The sequence below is a fragment of the Stegodyphus dumicola genome, chromosome 9 (genome assembly GCF_044657685.1).
Source record: "Stegodyphus dumicola isolate Sdum_Otavi_A_Nest chromosome 9, ASM4465768v1".
NCBI lineage: Eukaryota > Metazoa > Arthropoda > Arachnida > Araneae > Eresidae > Stegodyphus > Stegodyphus dumicola.
This window is the reverse complement of record NC_140776.1, coordinates 177,714,321-177,731,570: the sequence shown is the minus strand read 5'-3', so window position 1 is coordinate 177,731,570 and position 17,250 is coordinate 177,714,321. Positions and strand designations below refer to the sequence as shown.

Genomic DNA, 17,250 nt, shown 5'->3' with positions numbered 1-17,250 from the left:
GTCATTATATGAAATAATTAAGATAGAATTTCCTTTTCACCGGGAGCTATGGCGAAGCAGACAAACTGCGTAAAATAGGAGTACTATACGTTCATCTGCATCTTTAGGAATCGGAATGTTTTGGAAATATCAAAAGTGTTGTAAAAATTATTTCTGGATAAACTTGCAGTTTTAAAATATGCAAGTGAGTGACGTATCTCTGTCGAAGCAAACGATTATTATCATTTGGATACATCAAAGAAACGTGCTGGCAATTTTGTGATCAAGAGATTTTGCTCCTTCTTAAAATTAGAGACACAAATAAAAAACAAAAATCTGAAATATTGGGTAACTCAGTAGTAATACGTAAAATACAGGGGTTGGACAAAAATATGGAAACACCTTTAAAAAAACATGTTTCTTTGCTTAATATGGTGTAGGAAACCCGTTGGTATCCAAAACAGCTAGCAGTCTTCTCGGAATGGATAAATACAGTTCCTGTATGTTTGCCAAGAGAATATTATACCATTCTTCCTGCAAAACGGTGGCAGGTTCAGATAACGATGTTGGCGGTGGATAACGAGAACGCACTTTCCGTTTCAATGTAGACCACAAAGGTTCGATAATATTCAGGTCTGGTGACTGTGGTGGCCAGGGGAGATGGGACAACTCATCCTCGTGCTCAGAAAACCAGTCCTGGACAATGTGAGCTGTGTGAACAGGGGCTTTGTCGTCTTGGAAGACACCATCACCATCGGGGAACAAAGTTTGTACCATGGGATGAACTTGATCGGCCAAAATGTTCACATAAGTCTTGGCAGTCATGTGCCCTGACACAGTTATCATGGGGCTAGCAGAGAACCACGATATGGCTGCCCAAACCATAACAGAACCCCCGCATGTTTCACTCTTGGCAACAAGCAGTCTATATTATAATCTTGAGATGGCGTTCTCCAGACGTAAACTCGGCCAGAAGTGGGAAACAATGTGAAAGAAGACTCGTCAGTCCATATTACTCGCTTCCACTGCTCTATAGTCCAGGCTTTATGACTTAAACACCACCTTTTCCTGTTACGGGCATTAGCATCACTGATGAGTGGCTTCTCAATTGCAGCACGGCCAGCAATTCCCTGTTTATGAAGCTCCCTTCTAATTGTTTTGGTACTCACAGTGTTCGGTAACACAACATTCATTTCAGCAGTAACTTTTGCAGCTGTGGTCTTCTTATTTTTCGTCACAATTGCCCTTAATGATCGTCTGTCACGATCACTCGGGACACACTTTCGTCCGCGCTGTGGTTTAGCAGATGATGTTTTTCCGCTTTTCAAATATGCGGAATAAATCTTCGATACAGTACCTCTTGAAACACTAAACACCTTGGCTACCTTGCTTACGGAAGCACCTACCGTACGTGCTCCAACAATTTGCCCACGTTCGAAGTCTTTTAACTCTGACATAATGCAATGACAACCTCACATAACAGTACTCCGACAACAACTGAACTGTTTAGCACATTTACGAAGTTGTATAGGTGGCGTCAGTAGTCAAAAACGCCAGCGCCACCTACATATTTCATTAAAATCAATCTTTCTTTTCAAACATGCATTTCACAAGGTGTTTCCATATTTTTGTCCATCCACTGTAGTTCATACTAAATTTGCTCTCGAATTCAGAAAAAAAAATAGTAATAATAAAAAAAATTATTTTCTTCTTTCAGGGGATTTCATCGCAGTCATTTATACCTCTCTTGGGAGAACCCATCTATGTGTGTGAAAGCCTACAAGTATGGTCTTCTAGCTCCTGTGCAAAAAGCAGCGTGTAAGAGAAATTTAGCCCTCATGCCAGTAGTAGTGGCAACTTCTCGTCGAGTTTCAGAAACTTGCCAAGAAACGTTCCAAAGGCATCGATGGAATTGCTCTTCGATAGATTTGGCGCCAAAATTCGCACAAGATATCGTAAGAGGTAAGACACAGCTTAATAATAATATATAAAAACAAAATAATTCTACTCTGAAGTACGTAATACAGAGGCTGTTCGCACATTTTTTAGACAATTTTGGTACGCGGTAATAAAAAATCGTTTGCTTTTTCATGTTTCCTAAGAAAGCATTTTTAAAAAATCTGATGTGTACACCACATGACTTCTTTGTACGGAATATTAAATTATACGCATTTTTTCTTGCATTTCATTTAAACATATTGGATTGAATAAAATCTACTTAGCCGACAGCGCATAAACCACAATAGAATAAATTCATTCTTTAAAATTCACTCTAGTATTTGTTTACCATAGCGACACTCTGGCGCTAGGTTCACTTAACAGTATTATATTTCATTATTCATATTATAACTCAGAATGCACAAAATTTATATCATTTAAAGAATTATCTAATCGTTGCCACATATTCTATTCAAATACTATAATAAAGCAAGAACGATGTATAAAAGAAATTAAGCAAGCAAAACAAAAAAGAAACTTTTCGAAGACGATTGAGTATTCCTCCTTCAATTAATTCAGTTCTCACTTCGCGACAAGGCAAAAATACATAAAAGCTCAAAATATCTGTATTAAAAATTACGAATTAAATCTTAAATACTTATTTCCTCGAAAAAATTCCAGAAAGGATTAAGCATGATTTAATTGGCAATAATAAATGAAGGCGTTATCTTTGTTGTTGGGAAGCTTAGTTTCTCTAGATTGGCAACAAATCCACTATTCTGCTGTTTCAGATGTAAACAAATATGTCCGGCATGTTATTTAAAACTTAACCGCACTTAAACAGCTTTTAAATTGTCGATAATTGTACAAATATTGCTTCCAGAATTTACGAAAGGCATAAAAACCTTAACCGGAAGATAAAAACAACATAATTCAATCATTTTTAAAGCATAAAATGTACAATTTACAAACATATAAAAGTAAAGAAACTGAGATCACTGAGCCGGGTAGCAGAGGGGATATATATATAAATATATTTATATACGTTTGGTGCGGCCGATTGCAACCAAAATACGAGGTGCACAACTACATGTTATAGCAGTTCCTATATACAAAGTTTTAACGTTCTGCGGCTACTCATTTTTGAGTTATGCGAGATACTTACGTACGTACGTACGTTTGTACATACGTTCGTACAGACGCCACGAAAAATTCTCTTCAGAATTCATTTTAAAGCAGTTTTATAATTTTTTGGAGGAAAAGAGTCTTTTATTCTGTCCTTACATACAGATATCACGCAAAAACATCGTTAAATTGCATTCGATAGCGGTCAAAATGGATATGAAATATGCTGCCTGAAACATTTCGCGATTACAGTACTTCCTTTTTACTTCGTACAAGGAAATAAAAACGAGAAAATTAAAATTAGCAACATTAGCAGAAAACATGTTACTTGGTACAAGAATTACGTAAACATTATATTTTATTCCCAGTGACAAGTTTATGAAGCTCATAGAAAAACATAAATGAACCTAAAAAGAAAGATGGAATACTTATATTATATAAAATAAAATATAATAAAAAGGGTATAAAAAACCTGCTAATTTGGTACCATTTGATAATCATTGTGTCCGCGTCCCTGATATTTAATCGATAAGTAATATGTCAGCAAGCCGTTATCGATACTTCAATCATTATCAACAGGATCCTTGTAAAAGCTATTACTTATCATTCACAGTTTAGGGGAAAGCAATGAATACTGACACGAATTTTTTAATTTTTCTGCCTTTCATCTTTCTTCTTCAGATACAACTCAAGCATTTAAAACTGCGAGAAATATATACGTGAACACTGAGTTTTTACTTCCTCGTACGAAATGATACTGCAAGCACGAAAAATTTCGAGTATCATATTTCAAAGAAAATATTCTTTTTGATCGTTTTCGAATCCATATGAACGATGTTTTTGCGTGATATCTGTACGTTACGGACAGAACTTGACGTATGTGCCAGTGTTGCCAGATCGTGCGAATTTTACGCAAATTTGCGACTTTGTATAAACTTGTGCTACTAAAATTTTAGTATTTGCGAAATTTTTGCGACTTTCATCATTTTTTTTTTATGCTGCTCTTTTTTTTTTTTTTTTTTTTGCAGGTGTGCTTAAAAATACGTCTACTTTAAGATGATTGTAAAAATTTTATAGCTTATAATTCAAAATTTTTTTTCGAAAAATTTAGAAAAATTGTTTTAAAATACAAATTTTAAAAATAAATCTTAAGAAATGGGTGAATTTTATTTGAAATGAACCTAATTTTCGAACTGTGTAAGAAGGAATCAAATAAGTTTAATAAAAAAAAACAGAGATATTAATGAATACATACCAAATTTAATTAACATTGAGGAGCTAAAATTTTAAGAGCTAATTTTTTAAAAACTACTACTGCGATTTTTACAAAACCTGGTAGTTTGTCGTAATTTGAGTCGCAGAAGCGAAATATGGAAAAAAAATTGGCATGTCATTTTAGAAAAAGTTCGATTTTGTGTCAAAATACCTATATTAGAACAATGCTATATATAAATGTAATACATATCCTAAGTCGCGCTTTCGAGACATGAAAAACGCAAGTTGAATTTCGTCAGTCGTCAATCGGCATAACCCAGTAGAACTTCCCCCTCTTTTTTTTTTTCCAGTGTGCATAGGCTGAGTCAGGAAAGTGTTTTTCTTGTTATTCATAACCGCACAGTACAATAAAATTGCTCATGTATTTTTCGAATTTTTGCGGTCATAATTCAGTTCCTTGCTTATTGTTAATTATTTTAAGTTTTGTGGCATTTATATTAAATTAAAAATGTTAAGAAATTAGTCGAAGACAAAGACATTGCTTCTTTTTTGTCGTAAATCATTAGATTTTATCTTTTACCATCTAATTTATTACAGATTTATTTAATTATATTTTAACATTTTTTACTAAAAGAGGAAAATATTGCAATATGTAAGGATTATGTTAATTTTATTAACACTTAAATTTTAAGTTAAAGTTCCTTTGTCAAAATCTTAACTTCAACTCACTACTTCCGGCTAGAACATAGTTTTGGAATTTTGCTGAATATTTAATGAGGAGGAGCGGTAATTAAACCACGAAGTTACTTACTGAATCAGAGAGAATCGGAGTTTCTGATTTACGCGCGTCTGCCTTTTTGGGCACTCTCTCTCTCATAGCTGTTATTACGCTCGGCCGTACTCAGGCCCTTGCTAAGCTTCGTAGTCAAATAAGCTAAGGGGCCAACTCGATTTGAACCTTTATAGCTTCAGCTATATTTCTTTAGTTAATCTTAGTTTTAGTTTAATTCTTAGTCTTTTAAGTTCAAGCCTTTTAAGTGCGGGCTTTGTTTGTACACTCCCAGGCGGAGTTTTGTTAAATCTTATTGAAATAATAAAGGGTTAGTTACCCTTGTCTTGTTGTTTCTTGTCACCGAACTTAAGCGATTATTCGCTTATCAGTTCTTAGATTCTTCACTTCCAACATTAACTTAGAATTACAAAGTGAGGAAACTACAAGTTTTTTAATGTATTTTCGGAAGATGATAGAATATTATGCTCAATATATACACAGTATTTCATCCTATTCTCAATTACCGTCTTCGGCTAAGCATGGAAAGGAAGTTGATCTTATTTTATATGAGTTATTGATGTCAAATAAATTTATTCGATTTAAAAAATTGAGAGTGAAGTTCTTTTAGCATAAAATATTCATGCCATCAAACCATCCTTCATCATCATGCTATCATCTCGAGAGGAAGAGTTAACTTTTGAATGGACCAAACTGTTATTATGCAAAAATATTGCCAGTTTTGAAATGCAGTTGAACATAAAATAAAATGTGAATTTATGCAATAGAAAATCACATTTTTTCTTCAAGTTATGTATCCTAACACTGATTTTTGGATAATGCATTACTCGTTGAACTCTTTCTTTTTAGGAAAAGGGAAGCATCGAATAAAGAAAAGAAGAAAAAAAAAAAAAAAAAAAAAAAAAAAACCTCGAAAATGGCAATATACAAAAATATAATATAAAAACAGATTTTTCAAAATCTTTTGAGAAAAATATTTATTTAGACACTTTACTGCAGCTCGCCACAATAAAATGAAATTATAGACAAATATTGCTTTAAAAAATATTCCAAGTACAGGAAATCAATATATGTTTTTGAGAGCGTCTCAGATTCTGAACCAAAATAATTCAAGAAACAATAACCAGGAAAAATCCTTGAAAATATGAACGTTTGAAGAGACCTCAAAAAGAAATCTAGCAGCAATCAACAATTTTTTTCAGGTACTTTGCTAATAAGACATAATAAAACATCAATAGATTACCGCGTTTAATTCTACGTTCCGATGCGCAAGCTGTCATTCCAGAAATACAACCCATCATTCAACTGAAGAAGTTTATTAAAGCTTGGAAAGAAATTTGTATTTATCCACTTAGGTATTTATAACACTGAATCTTCCTTTCTTTTTAATTTGAAAGTGACGTGCAGCTTCTAATCATTTTCGCAATGAGCTATCGATCATTTTCATAGTGAGTTAGCTGCTGGAAAGTTATCAAGGTTACGATTCTTTTTACGTTAGTTAAAAAGAAAATTACGGGCGAAAATAACAACTGAATTTTCTATTAGTTCGATTATCATTTTCAAATACATCTTAAACCCGTCAACTTTTATCACTTTCTTAATTTATTAAAGATTCTAAATTCGAGCTCTAACTTTAATGCGCAGTTATTTAAACTGAGAAGGGGTTTAACCTCTTCATCGTCCGTAACGCGCCTCAAGCGTTCTTCTACATTTTAAAACTTTTAAACGTTTAAAACGCTTTCTAAATGTTTACTTTTTGAGTTTTTTTATTTTTGTTTGTTCTAGAGGGCAGCACTTATCAGGCATTCTATTTCTAATTGAATTTGCCCCGGGTTTTATGAAGATTCGCGCCATTTTACGTAAGACAGTAAGAGATGGCTTCAACGTATACTCAGCAGAAAAAGAGAAAAAATGAGGTTGTGAATTGGAAAGACAAGAAGGATATACGTTGGATGAGTACAGTCCATAATAACTCGATGATGGATGTTGGAACACGGAAATGAACTTAAAAAGACCAATAATTGTAAAAGATCACAGCAACAAAATGGGAGGAGTGGACCGTCTGGATCAGATGTTATCAAATTATCCTGCTGTTAGAAATAAGCAGAGATATTATTATTTTTCCATTATGCTTTATTTCCTTATAATTTTACTTAATATTCATTGACATTCATCCACTACGAAAGTCATGTATGGAAAGTTATGATGTACAGAGAAAACAACATTACACGCTTCGAAAAACAGACGGCCGCTGGGAGGAAATTTTCGCGGACAGGAGAGGACGGCCAAAGGGTTAATGAATTCATGAATTCATCATGCTATTCACGCGCGAGGCAAATTTCTTACATGACGGCATCTTCAAAAGCCACAACATGCACGTGTGGGCGACTCATAATCCACACGGCACACGTCTACATGCATTCCAAACCCGTTTCTCCGTGAATGCGTGGGCGGGTATTGTTAACAACTACCTCATAGGCCCATACCTCTTACTTGCACGTACAAATGGCTTATATTATCATATTTTTCTGGCAAGAGGTGCTACCGGAATTGCTACAGTATGTTCCAGCTGTCCTTCGTGAGCGCATGTGGTTCCAGCATGAAGATGCACCAGCCCATAACCACGTGCGGATCCGCAATTACTTGGATGGGACATTTCCGAGCCGATGAATTGGCCGTGGTGGACCCGTTCGATGGCCACCCCATTCACCAGATTTATCCAGCTTGGACATTTTTTAATAGGGCCATCTGAAGAGCATCATTTACGAGACTCCCGTTGACTCACTGGAGGACCTCGTTGCACGGCTATCCATTGCGGCTGCAAGCGTGCGCGAAATGCCTGTCGTTTTTCAACATGTTCGTCAGTCCCTTCTGCGACGTTACCAAACATGTATTACTGCTGGTGGTCGCAATTTTGAACAGTTATTGTGAATACTGTTTTGCTACAAAGCACTTTGCGTTGATTTTGTACATAAACACATTTTCCTCTCGTGTCGGTTTTTTTTTTTTTTTTCTTCTTTTTTTTTTTTATAGTTCCTGCCTTAACCCGTCCCTTTAGACCCTATATTCGTATAAAAAAATGCATGTTTTAGTACGCTCCACCACCCCTCCAAGTTTGTCCCATGGTCTATGAAACACCCTGTATATGTAGTTGCTACGCAGTTTCGACAGTCGCTCGCTCTGAGGTGGTCAAAACGATATCATTAAAATGCAATTGCCATTTTATTCATGTAGACCTAGACGTAATATGAACAGTGATATATTCAAAACGGCCAGATGTGAAAATATACTTGAACTTTCAGAAACTGCTGTGGTGTCGGCTGAAATCTTTATATTCGAATAAATTAACGAATTTTTGTGAAAAATCATTTTATGAAATATACCCTGAAGTACGAATTTCATCAGCCATTTTCCTATTTAATTCACTTCGAAACACAGAACAACTTAACGTTCGAGGCGGGATCAATACATTTCTAATATTTCTTTCGTTTTCGTAAAGAAACTGTCATTTTGATTGTTGAAAATTTCTTAGCAACGCCAGCAGCAGCCTCAGGAAAACTGTTGCCCGTCAGTATACTGCTAAAACTACTACCAGAAGATAGAATAATAAAGAATATCTATTAATGCGTAGATACACGTAAAAGGATCTGGACTGTGACTGATGTATAAACCCACAAATCTGTTCTACTCAGATACCGAAACCGGTAGCATATTTCACAAGTGCACATCTGTGTAGCCACCGAGGGTGTGGCTTCTAGGATGGACCAATGGGCATCCAGTAAAATTTCTGTCATGTCACATGACCTTTCGCGTGCTTTAAGTTTTAAGCAAAATGGTTGAAAATATTTTGCTACGCAATTTTTCGTACAAAATAATTAAAGCATCGTCGATTTCTTCTGAAATTTTTATTGCGAAGTTAGATCAAATATAAGCAAACGTGAAGATTTCACTACCTGATTGAAAGAATTTAAAGTAAATGCAAACACATTTTGGATACTCCGCAAAAATATCCATGTGAAATATTATTTAATAAGTGGTAAATAAGATGAAGAAAGAAATATGTGATAAACATCTGAGCCCAAATGCTATCTTTACATAAAACTAGGCATATGAGAAAAATATTTACACCAATTATATATGTAAATAGAAGTCAGCACTTTTTATTTCAGTCTATATGAAAAATTATTTAAAAAAAAAAAAAATGTGTACTCGAATTTTCTTAATCCACAGGTGTTAAGTAAATGCATAATATTCGAGGCTAATTATAGGTTATAGAGTCATGTCCTCAATGTAAAGAGCGATAATATGCCGTGAACATCAATCCGTGAACAATTAATGCGTGATAAAAATCGCGAAAGTGAAATGTCAGCGATTAACTTAAACTCATGAAACGAATGTTCTACGAATTTTTTTTCTACTACGCCATACACTTTTTACCGCGAAACAAATGCAAATCAAAACGCAAACGACATACGCTCACGTGCATTGAAGACTTAGCGTCACAAGAGCAATAAAAGCGCATTGGTCCATTTTCGAAACCCCTCCCTCAGTGGCTACGCTGATGTGCACTTGTGAAGTATTGCGAACCGGTAGCCAGTTGCGGGCACATTCACCGAAGGAAGAAATGTACGATAAACTACGTCAGTGACGTGACCAGTTGACGTAATTTGACACATCTCTTCACTCATGATCTTACCATGTTGAATTTATCGGCTTGTCCGGAAAATAATGCAAGCTCTTGCAATTTCTTATCTTTCCTGTACATTTTCAGCAACAAAACTATTTTGAATTATATTGGCTTATATATCATTTTGAAGCTCTATTTTCGCTCTATATTTCTATAATAATCATTTTGTTCCAAAATTATTTTTAAAAATATTTACTAGGTGTTTTTGTTTAGATGTCAAAACGGGATTTTCGGCAAATTTACTTTCATGAGTACAAGCTAGGCCACAGCGCAGCACAAACGGCTCGAAATGTCAACAAATTACAGGGCGGGAAAAGTGTTAATGAATCTGCAATTCAACGGTGGTATCAAAAGTTTCGTTATGGAGAATTTGACCTGGAAGATCAAAAGCATCGTGAACGCTCTTCAGCTGTTGATGACGGCGATTTGAAGACTTTAGTTGAAACAGACCCGCGCGCAGCTGTTCGAGAGCTTGGCATAAGCAAAACAGCGATTTCTGATCACTTTATCAGGACTAGTGTTTCTTTTGACTTGCTTTGGAAACATGAATGGTCTTGAATAGGAACAGGGAGCTTACTCAAGCTGTGTTCAAGAATGTGTGAAGTAGACAATACAAGCAGGAAGGGTATACGAAACCCTTTATTTTTCTCTCTTTACAATGATTTCCGAAACTTCGGAATACAGAGACCAACCACTTGTGGTCTGAACGTAAGAATATAAAAACTACTAACTAAAGCTCTAACTAAAACTAACTTTGAATTAGTATACAAGTGCCTAGCACTAAGATTGGCCTTTATTTAAAGAAAGGTACGTATGTAGTACGCCGAGCTACTAAAACTACGATACGTCTGCAATTATCAAGCAATTACCTCTGGCCTTGAAGGCAACCAGCAACAGAGTGAAAACTCGTAAAACTACAGTGGCAAGCGGCGTGCTTCCAATAACTCCTTCCTCTCTCTTGCTTGGCAAAAAGCCACAACTTAAGTACTTGGCGTTAGCAAGACAATTTGCATAAATAAGTTAAAGCGTTTAATTCTGGCGAGAAGTGATAGTACAGTTTTAAAATAAAATAAACGTTAGTAAAACTTAGGATACTTACAACTTGAATCGTATAGGAAAGTCAAAGAAGTTCGATAAGTGGGTGTCTGACGAATTGAGCGAAAATTTAAAAAAATTGCCGTTTTGAAGTATCACCTGCTCTTCTTCTCCGCAACAAAAACGACCCTTTTCTTGATCGAATTGTTGCGTGCGATGAAAAGTGGATTCTCTATAACAACCGGCGACATTCGGCTCAGTGGTTGGACCGCGGTCAGACACCAGAACACTTTCCAAAGCCAAATTTGCACGGAAAGAAAATTACGGTGACTGTTTGGTGGTCTGCGGCCGGTCTCATCCACCGCAGCTTCCTAAATCTGGGCTAAACGATTACGGCAGATAAGTACTGTCTGTAAATCGACGAAATGCACCAAAAATTGCAACGCATGTGTCCGGCATTTGTCGACAGATACAGAGTCGTAGCTAAGATTTTCAGCGTCCAGGGACAACTGAAGATTTCGCGTCCCTTACTGCTTGCCAAGGATGGAAAACATTTAATTCTAAATTGACGGAACATCAGTTTGGCGGACCTTGGATTCTGCGCCCGGGGACATATGCCTCCCTTGCCCTCCTCTAGCTACGCCCCTGCAACAGAAAGAGGCCAGTTCTTCACGAAAATGCTCGGCCTCACGTCGTGCAACTGACCCTACAGAAAAATTGAACGAATTGGAATACGAGACTCCCCCTCTTCCCACGTATTCGCCTGACCTCTCGCCGACCAATTACCACTTTTTCAAACATCTGGATAACATTCTGCAGAAAAAATGCTTCAGAAACCAAGAGGAAGCCCAGAACGCCTTCGATTATCGCGTCTAGAACTCCAGAATTTTATTTTACCAGCATAAATGAACTTATATCTCGTTGGCAAAAATGCATTGATTGATTCGGCTGGTGCTTACTTTGATTAATAAAATTGTTTTTGTGTTGAGTTATGATACTTTAAAGATATAGGTGAAAAACTCTGCATTATTTTCGGAACAACCTAATGGATTCACCTTCACTTTCACTCTAGTAACAATCATGATGTATCCTTACAACGTAATTGTAAGCAGCGCTTTATCCAACTCAATCTTCTAGCTACGTGGTGTAGAAATAGTGATGAAACTTGTTTTTAATAAAAAGTGCTGGCATACATTTATCTCCTTATAATTCCATGAAACATCTTAAGAAACTAAGCTCTGCAACCGATACCAAATTTTATTATGTCGATTTTCGGATATTCTTTCACATATTTCATGAATGCTCAATTTTTGCTGATACGAGAGATATCTAGGAATAGACAAATCGGGTGAAAAGAGCGATGATTATTTTTTTTCAACAAAACAGGTGCCCGACTCTCTATCACAAAGATAATAATTAAGTAAAGTTGTGAGAGTATTTCTATCAAATCGGCTGTGAAAACGATTTTCGAGACTATCATAAGGGGGCTCATATACCTTGAACCCCTTATGATCTTCAAATATGTGACTGTTGCAAGAATTGGGATATTTTATTTGTTTTAAAAGCAACTGTCCCGTTTTACCTTCCGAAGAATTATGATGAAAAATCCGAAGAATTATGATGAATATCCGAAGAATTATGATGAAAAATGAGTATACAATCAATTATCCAATGAAAGACATCTCGTCACAAAGCAAACAGTTTAATATTACGATTCTATTTACAAGTCTAATTAAGTGTTAGTTTTAGCTTTAACACCTCAAAGCAATACTCAGAACATAAACGACATAAAATAATACTCATCAGTTTTTAAATACTCATGAAAAACATCTCAAAAAGTCATTATTCTCATTACTTAAAACGAAAAGTAAAACTATAGAACAAACTCGAAAGCGTAGATGTAAAAACTCAACTGTTGCCAATCGCGATTTACTAAATTACATCAAAATAAAGATAATAATCAGGTAGAGGTTCAACTTCACAGCAACTGCTTCCAACTTTTTACAGCGTACTACATAATATTGTTGCTATGGGAACTAGTAACCAGAAAGTTTGTGTTGCCACAAATATTTTTGCAATTTAATCCGCTTTTTGACAAATGTTTCGTCATGTTTCCACCTTGCGCGCATGATGTTTTAAAAATGGCTTATGGTACATACTTGAAATGTGATGGAATTCTTTATATGAGCACTATTTTCTAACTCAACCAAAAATCGGATGAATATTTTAATATTAAAACATTTTATGCACGAAAACATTACAGATTTTTTTCAGACTCTAGAATTTTATTTTATAGGCATAAATAAATTTCTATCTGGTCGGCAAAAATTCAATGACTCGGCTGGTGCTTATTTTGATTAATAAAATTGTTTTCGAGTTTAATTTGGCATATTTGTTAAAAGGGATAATAACATCAAAATAGTCATTTTGTTAAAATTATTTGAAAGTAGGAATGATCTGCCTTCTTTTCCACTCATGCACAATGTAAAAAAGGAAAGGAAAACAGGTTGCCATCTATGAAGAAGTTCACCAAGTAATTATTCTTGGTGCAAAATGAAAAAATGTGAATAGATAAATTTTTGAATTTCTCCATAAATTTCGCACCAAATTTTACAAAATTTAATATTTAGGCATAATTTGAGTCATAGAATTGAAATATGGAAAAAAATTGCCATGTAATTTCATGAAAAGTCCAATTTTGTGTCAAAATACCTATATCAGAACAATGCTATAGATAAATCTAATATATGTTCTAAGTCGTGCTTATGAGACATGAAAAATGCAATTTGAATTTTGTCAATCGACCCAGTAGAACGCGAGGTATAGAACTGCTCCCCCCTTTTTTTGTGCACTGTACACTGTGCAGTTAAACCTCTGAGTTAGGTAACCATAATAAGCATTACTCCAATACACTGATAATATAATTCCTGTTAGAAACTAGAATTAATATACTGTTCAAAAAAGACTGAACATTTTTTCCTCACACTTTATTGCTAATAATATAAACTTTCAACTACTATCATCTATAAAGCACTAACATCTAGTGTGAACACACAATTGTCATTGTTTCTTCTCCTTATGGAACACCAGCTGGAAACCCCTTTTTTTAATGGCATACAATACTGCTGTTGAATTTTCCTCTATGGACTGGAAGACATCCTTTCAAAATGATTTTAAGTTTCAGAAGTAGAAAAAAGTTTGCTGGGACCAAACTTAGAGAATACGGCATATTGTGCACAATGGAAGTACAATATGTTGTCAGATTACTGGTAACAAGAAGTGATGTCTGAGTTGCAGCATTGTGATATTGTGATAATGCAACATCCAGGACTAATTCTTCCACTTCCCACAATTGAAGTTTCTTCTTATGCAAAGCATCTTTCAATCATGTTAGAATTCTCTGGCAGACTTTCTTGTTTTTGTTTTGAGTTATGATACTTTAAAGATATAGGTTAAAAACCTGCATTATTTTCCGGACAACCTAATAGAAAAAAGTCGTGGCAATGTATACATACGAAGGACGCAAGGAATAGGATGTGATGCGGTTTTCTATATCAAAGCCAGTCTGATTTGGCATTATGTGATCCATAATTGTTACTAAAGCTCAGTTTCATAACATCAAAAACCATACCTGCTGTTCCATTATGAATTCAGGTCAGGGAAAACACTGTAATCGTAGACTTCAAATTCTATACTGCTAGATTCGATTGCAGAATCTTCAGTCATGTTTTCATTTTGAAATGTAATATTCCTCTTTACCGTCCATTACCAAAGTAGTTTGAAATGAAGACAAAACGATTGTGTTTCCAGTGTTCTAGCCTTTCAGCGTTACAAAAAGAAAATAATAATAATAATGAGATAACGTCCAATAACTACGCAGCTGAAACTTATTTACCACGAAGCGACCTTCGTTACTTTTTTCGGGTAGAAGGGGGGAGGGCAAATTGATAATGTTGTTTCAAAGAAAGTGATACTAGTACATTTTTTTTAGCATGAGAAAAACTGAAGATTTATTATTAACTAGCAGCTATGTTGCCAGCTTCGTCTGGCTTATAAATGTACCGAAAAAATGCCTGAAGGGAAACACCAAGCGTTAAATTTAAAAAACTGCGCAGAATTTTACTCTGCAGAACAACTTCATAATAAAAAATAAATAACATTATTTTTGCATTACATGTAACAAAATTACAATGAAATAAGCAATATCCCTTAATACAAATACTAGTTATCCTAATAAATAAATTAACCAACTTCCCGTTGCCTTCTCTTAACAAACGTCCAGTAGCCAAGAGAAACACTAAATTTAAAAACTGCCCAGAATTATCGCCCTCAATTTTCAGTACCCGTTACAACTAAGTACCCATTACAAAATACTCGGTTCGGTAATACCGACTCATCACTAATGGCGACGTTCTCTTATTTGAAAGTACGTGGAATTAAATCCACAGCCCCGTAGTCAAGTTGTTTTTCCCGCCTTTTGTACACGTACAGTTATAGAATGTTCTGGAAATATTTAAAGCGAACTGGATTCGCTGACGAGGCTGACGTCATTTCTTGGAAGCTCCGCCTTTCCAGAGGCCATAAAAGGACTCGCGAAAGACTATCGGGGCTTTATCTTAAATGTCACGATGCAGTAAACTTCATACAAAAAGTTATTAGTAACTCTTTTTATTACTCCGGATATCTGATTTTGTAACTGCTATTTCTCCTGAATAATAATAAATGGATCCTGTTTTTTAAACTTATCGTCTGATAATTTAAGCTACGACTACATTTATGATTCTTCTCCAATCTTTTTATTCTGGGCAAAAGCTGGTACATCACATATATATAAATATATTTATATACGTTTGGTGCGGCCGATTGCAACCAAAATACGAGGTGCACATCTGCATGTTATAGCAGTTCTATATACAAAATTTCAACGTTCTGAGGCTACTCATTTTTGAGTTATGCGAGATACATACGTACGTACGTACAGACACCACGAAACATTCTCTTCAGAATTCATCTTAAAGCAGTTTTATTTTTTTGGAGGAAAAGAGTCTTTTATTCTGTCCTTACGTACAGATGTCACGCAGAAACATCGTTAAATTGCATTCGTTAGCGGTGTAATTGGATATTTTCGTTGAAATATGCTGCCTGAAACTTTTCGCGATTACAATACTTCCATTTTACTTCGTACAAGGAAGTAATAAGAACCAGAGTAACATCGTCATGTAAAAATTAACAAAGCAGAAATGCCAGTTTCACCAGAATTTCACGTTTGCAGTTCGAAAACGAAAGTATTTAGTTTGAAGTATTATTTTGTTTGTTGCCAGTTTCACCAGAATTTCACGTTTGCAGTTCGAAAACGAAAGTATTTAGTTTGAAGTATTATTTTGTTTGTTGCCAGTTTCACCAGAATTTCACGTTTGCAGTTCGAAAACGAAAGTATTTAGTTTGAAGTATTATTTTGTTTGTTGCCAGTTTCACCAGAATTTCACGTTTGCAGTTCGAAAACGAAAGTATTTAGTTTGAAGTATTATTTTGATTCCTTCAAACTTCTTTCGTTTACTGCAGTTCCGGTGAGAACCAGGGGGTATATATAAGGGCGAGTCAAATGAAAGTGAGCCAACCCCTCCTCAGCAAGAATGGTTCGGTCCATCATCTGCGGCGCATGCGCGTAGCACAGAGACAGCCTTCATTTACGAAAGTGGCGCGAAAGTGTGAGGTTAAAGTTCTTTAAAGCGCTCTTACACTGGGTTGAAGACGGTAGCGTGACATAATGGATGCTCCAAAAGAGGAACAGCGGGGTGTGGTCAGGTTTTTGACAGCTGAAGGTGTTTCCCAACATGAAATTAGTCGCCGTATGACTGCTGTGTACGGTGAACATTGCATCGCATTGGCCACTGTGAAGCGTCGGAGCAAACGGTTCAGAGAAGGACGTGAAAGTTGAAAAGACGATCCAAGACCGGGCCAAAGCCACCTTGCAATCACCCCCGACACAATTGCACAGGTTGATGAGCTGATTAGACAAGAACGGAGGATAAGCATCGATGAACTGGCAGAGCGTGTGAACATCAGTCACGGTTCGGTTCACACCATAATTCATGATCATCTCAGTTATCGGCTTTTGTGTGCTCAATGGATGCCCAAGATTTTGAACGACCGCCAGAAGACGGAGAGGTTCGGCGCTGATTGACTCATCTCATCCGGTATCACAATGAGGGTGACGACTTCTTGTCTGCAATTGTGACCGGAGACGAATCATGGTGTCACCACTACCAACCTGAAACACGCCGGCAAAGCTTACAGTGGAAACATTTGAATTCACCACCCCCGAAGAAAGCAAAGGCTGTCATTTCCTCGGGAAAGGTGCTATTGACTTTTTATTTCGATCGTCAGGGGCCATTACTGATTGAATTTGCTAAACATGGAGAGACTATCAATAGTTCGCGATATTGTGCAACGCTGGATCGGCTGCGTGTCGCAATCAAGA

The 17,250-nt window shown here is 35.9% G+C and overlaps 1 protein-coding gene across 5 annotated transcripts in view; it reads left to right on the top strand.

The window, feature by feature from the left end:
• LOC118206068 (protein Wnt-11b-1-like) overlaps positions 1–17,250 on the top strand; it is a 152,750-nt gene that overhangs the window by 101,256 nt on the left and 34,244 nt on the right. For all 5 annotated transcript variants that reach the window (XM_085824390.1, XM_085824391.1, XM_085824393.1 and 2 more), the window contains one exon: positions 1,697–1,941. In XM_085824390.1, the coding sequence (XP_085680516.1) occupies positions 1,743–1,941 (199 nt within the window). In that variant the 5' untranslated portion in view covers positions 1,697–1,742. The remainder of the gene's footprint in view (positions 1–1,696; positions 1,942–17,250) is intronic.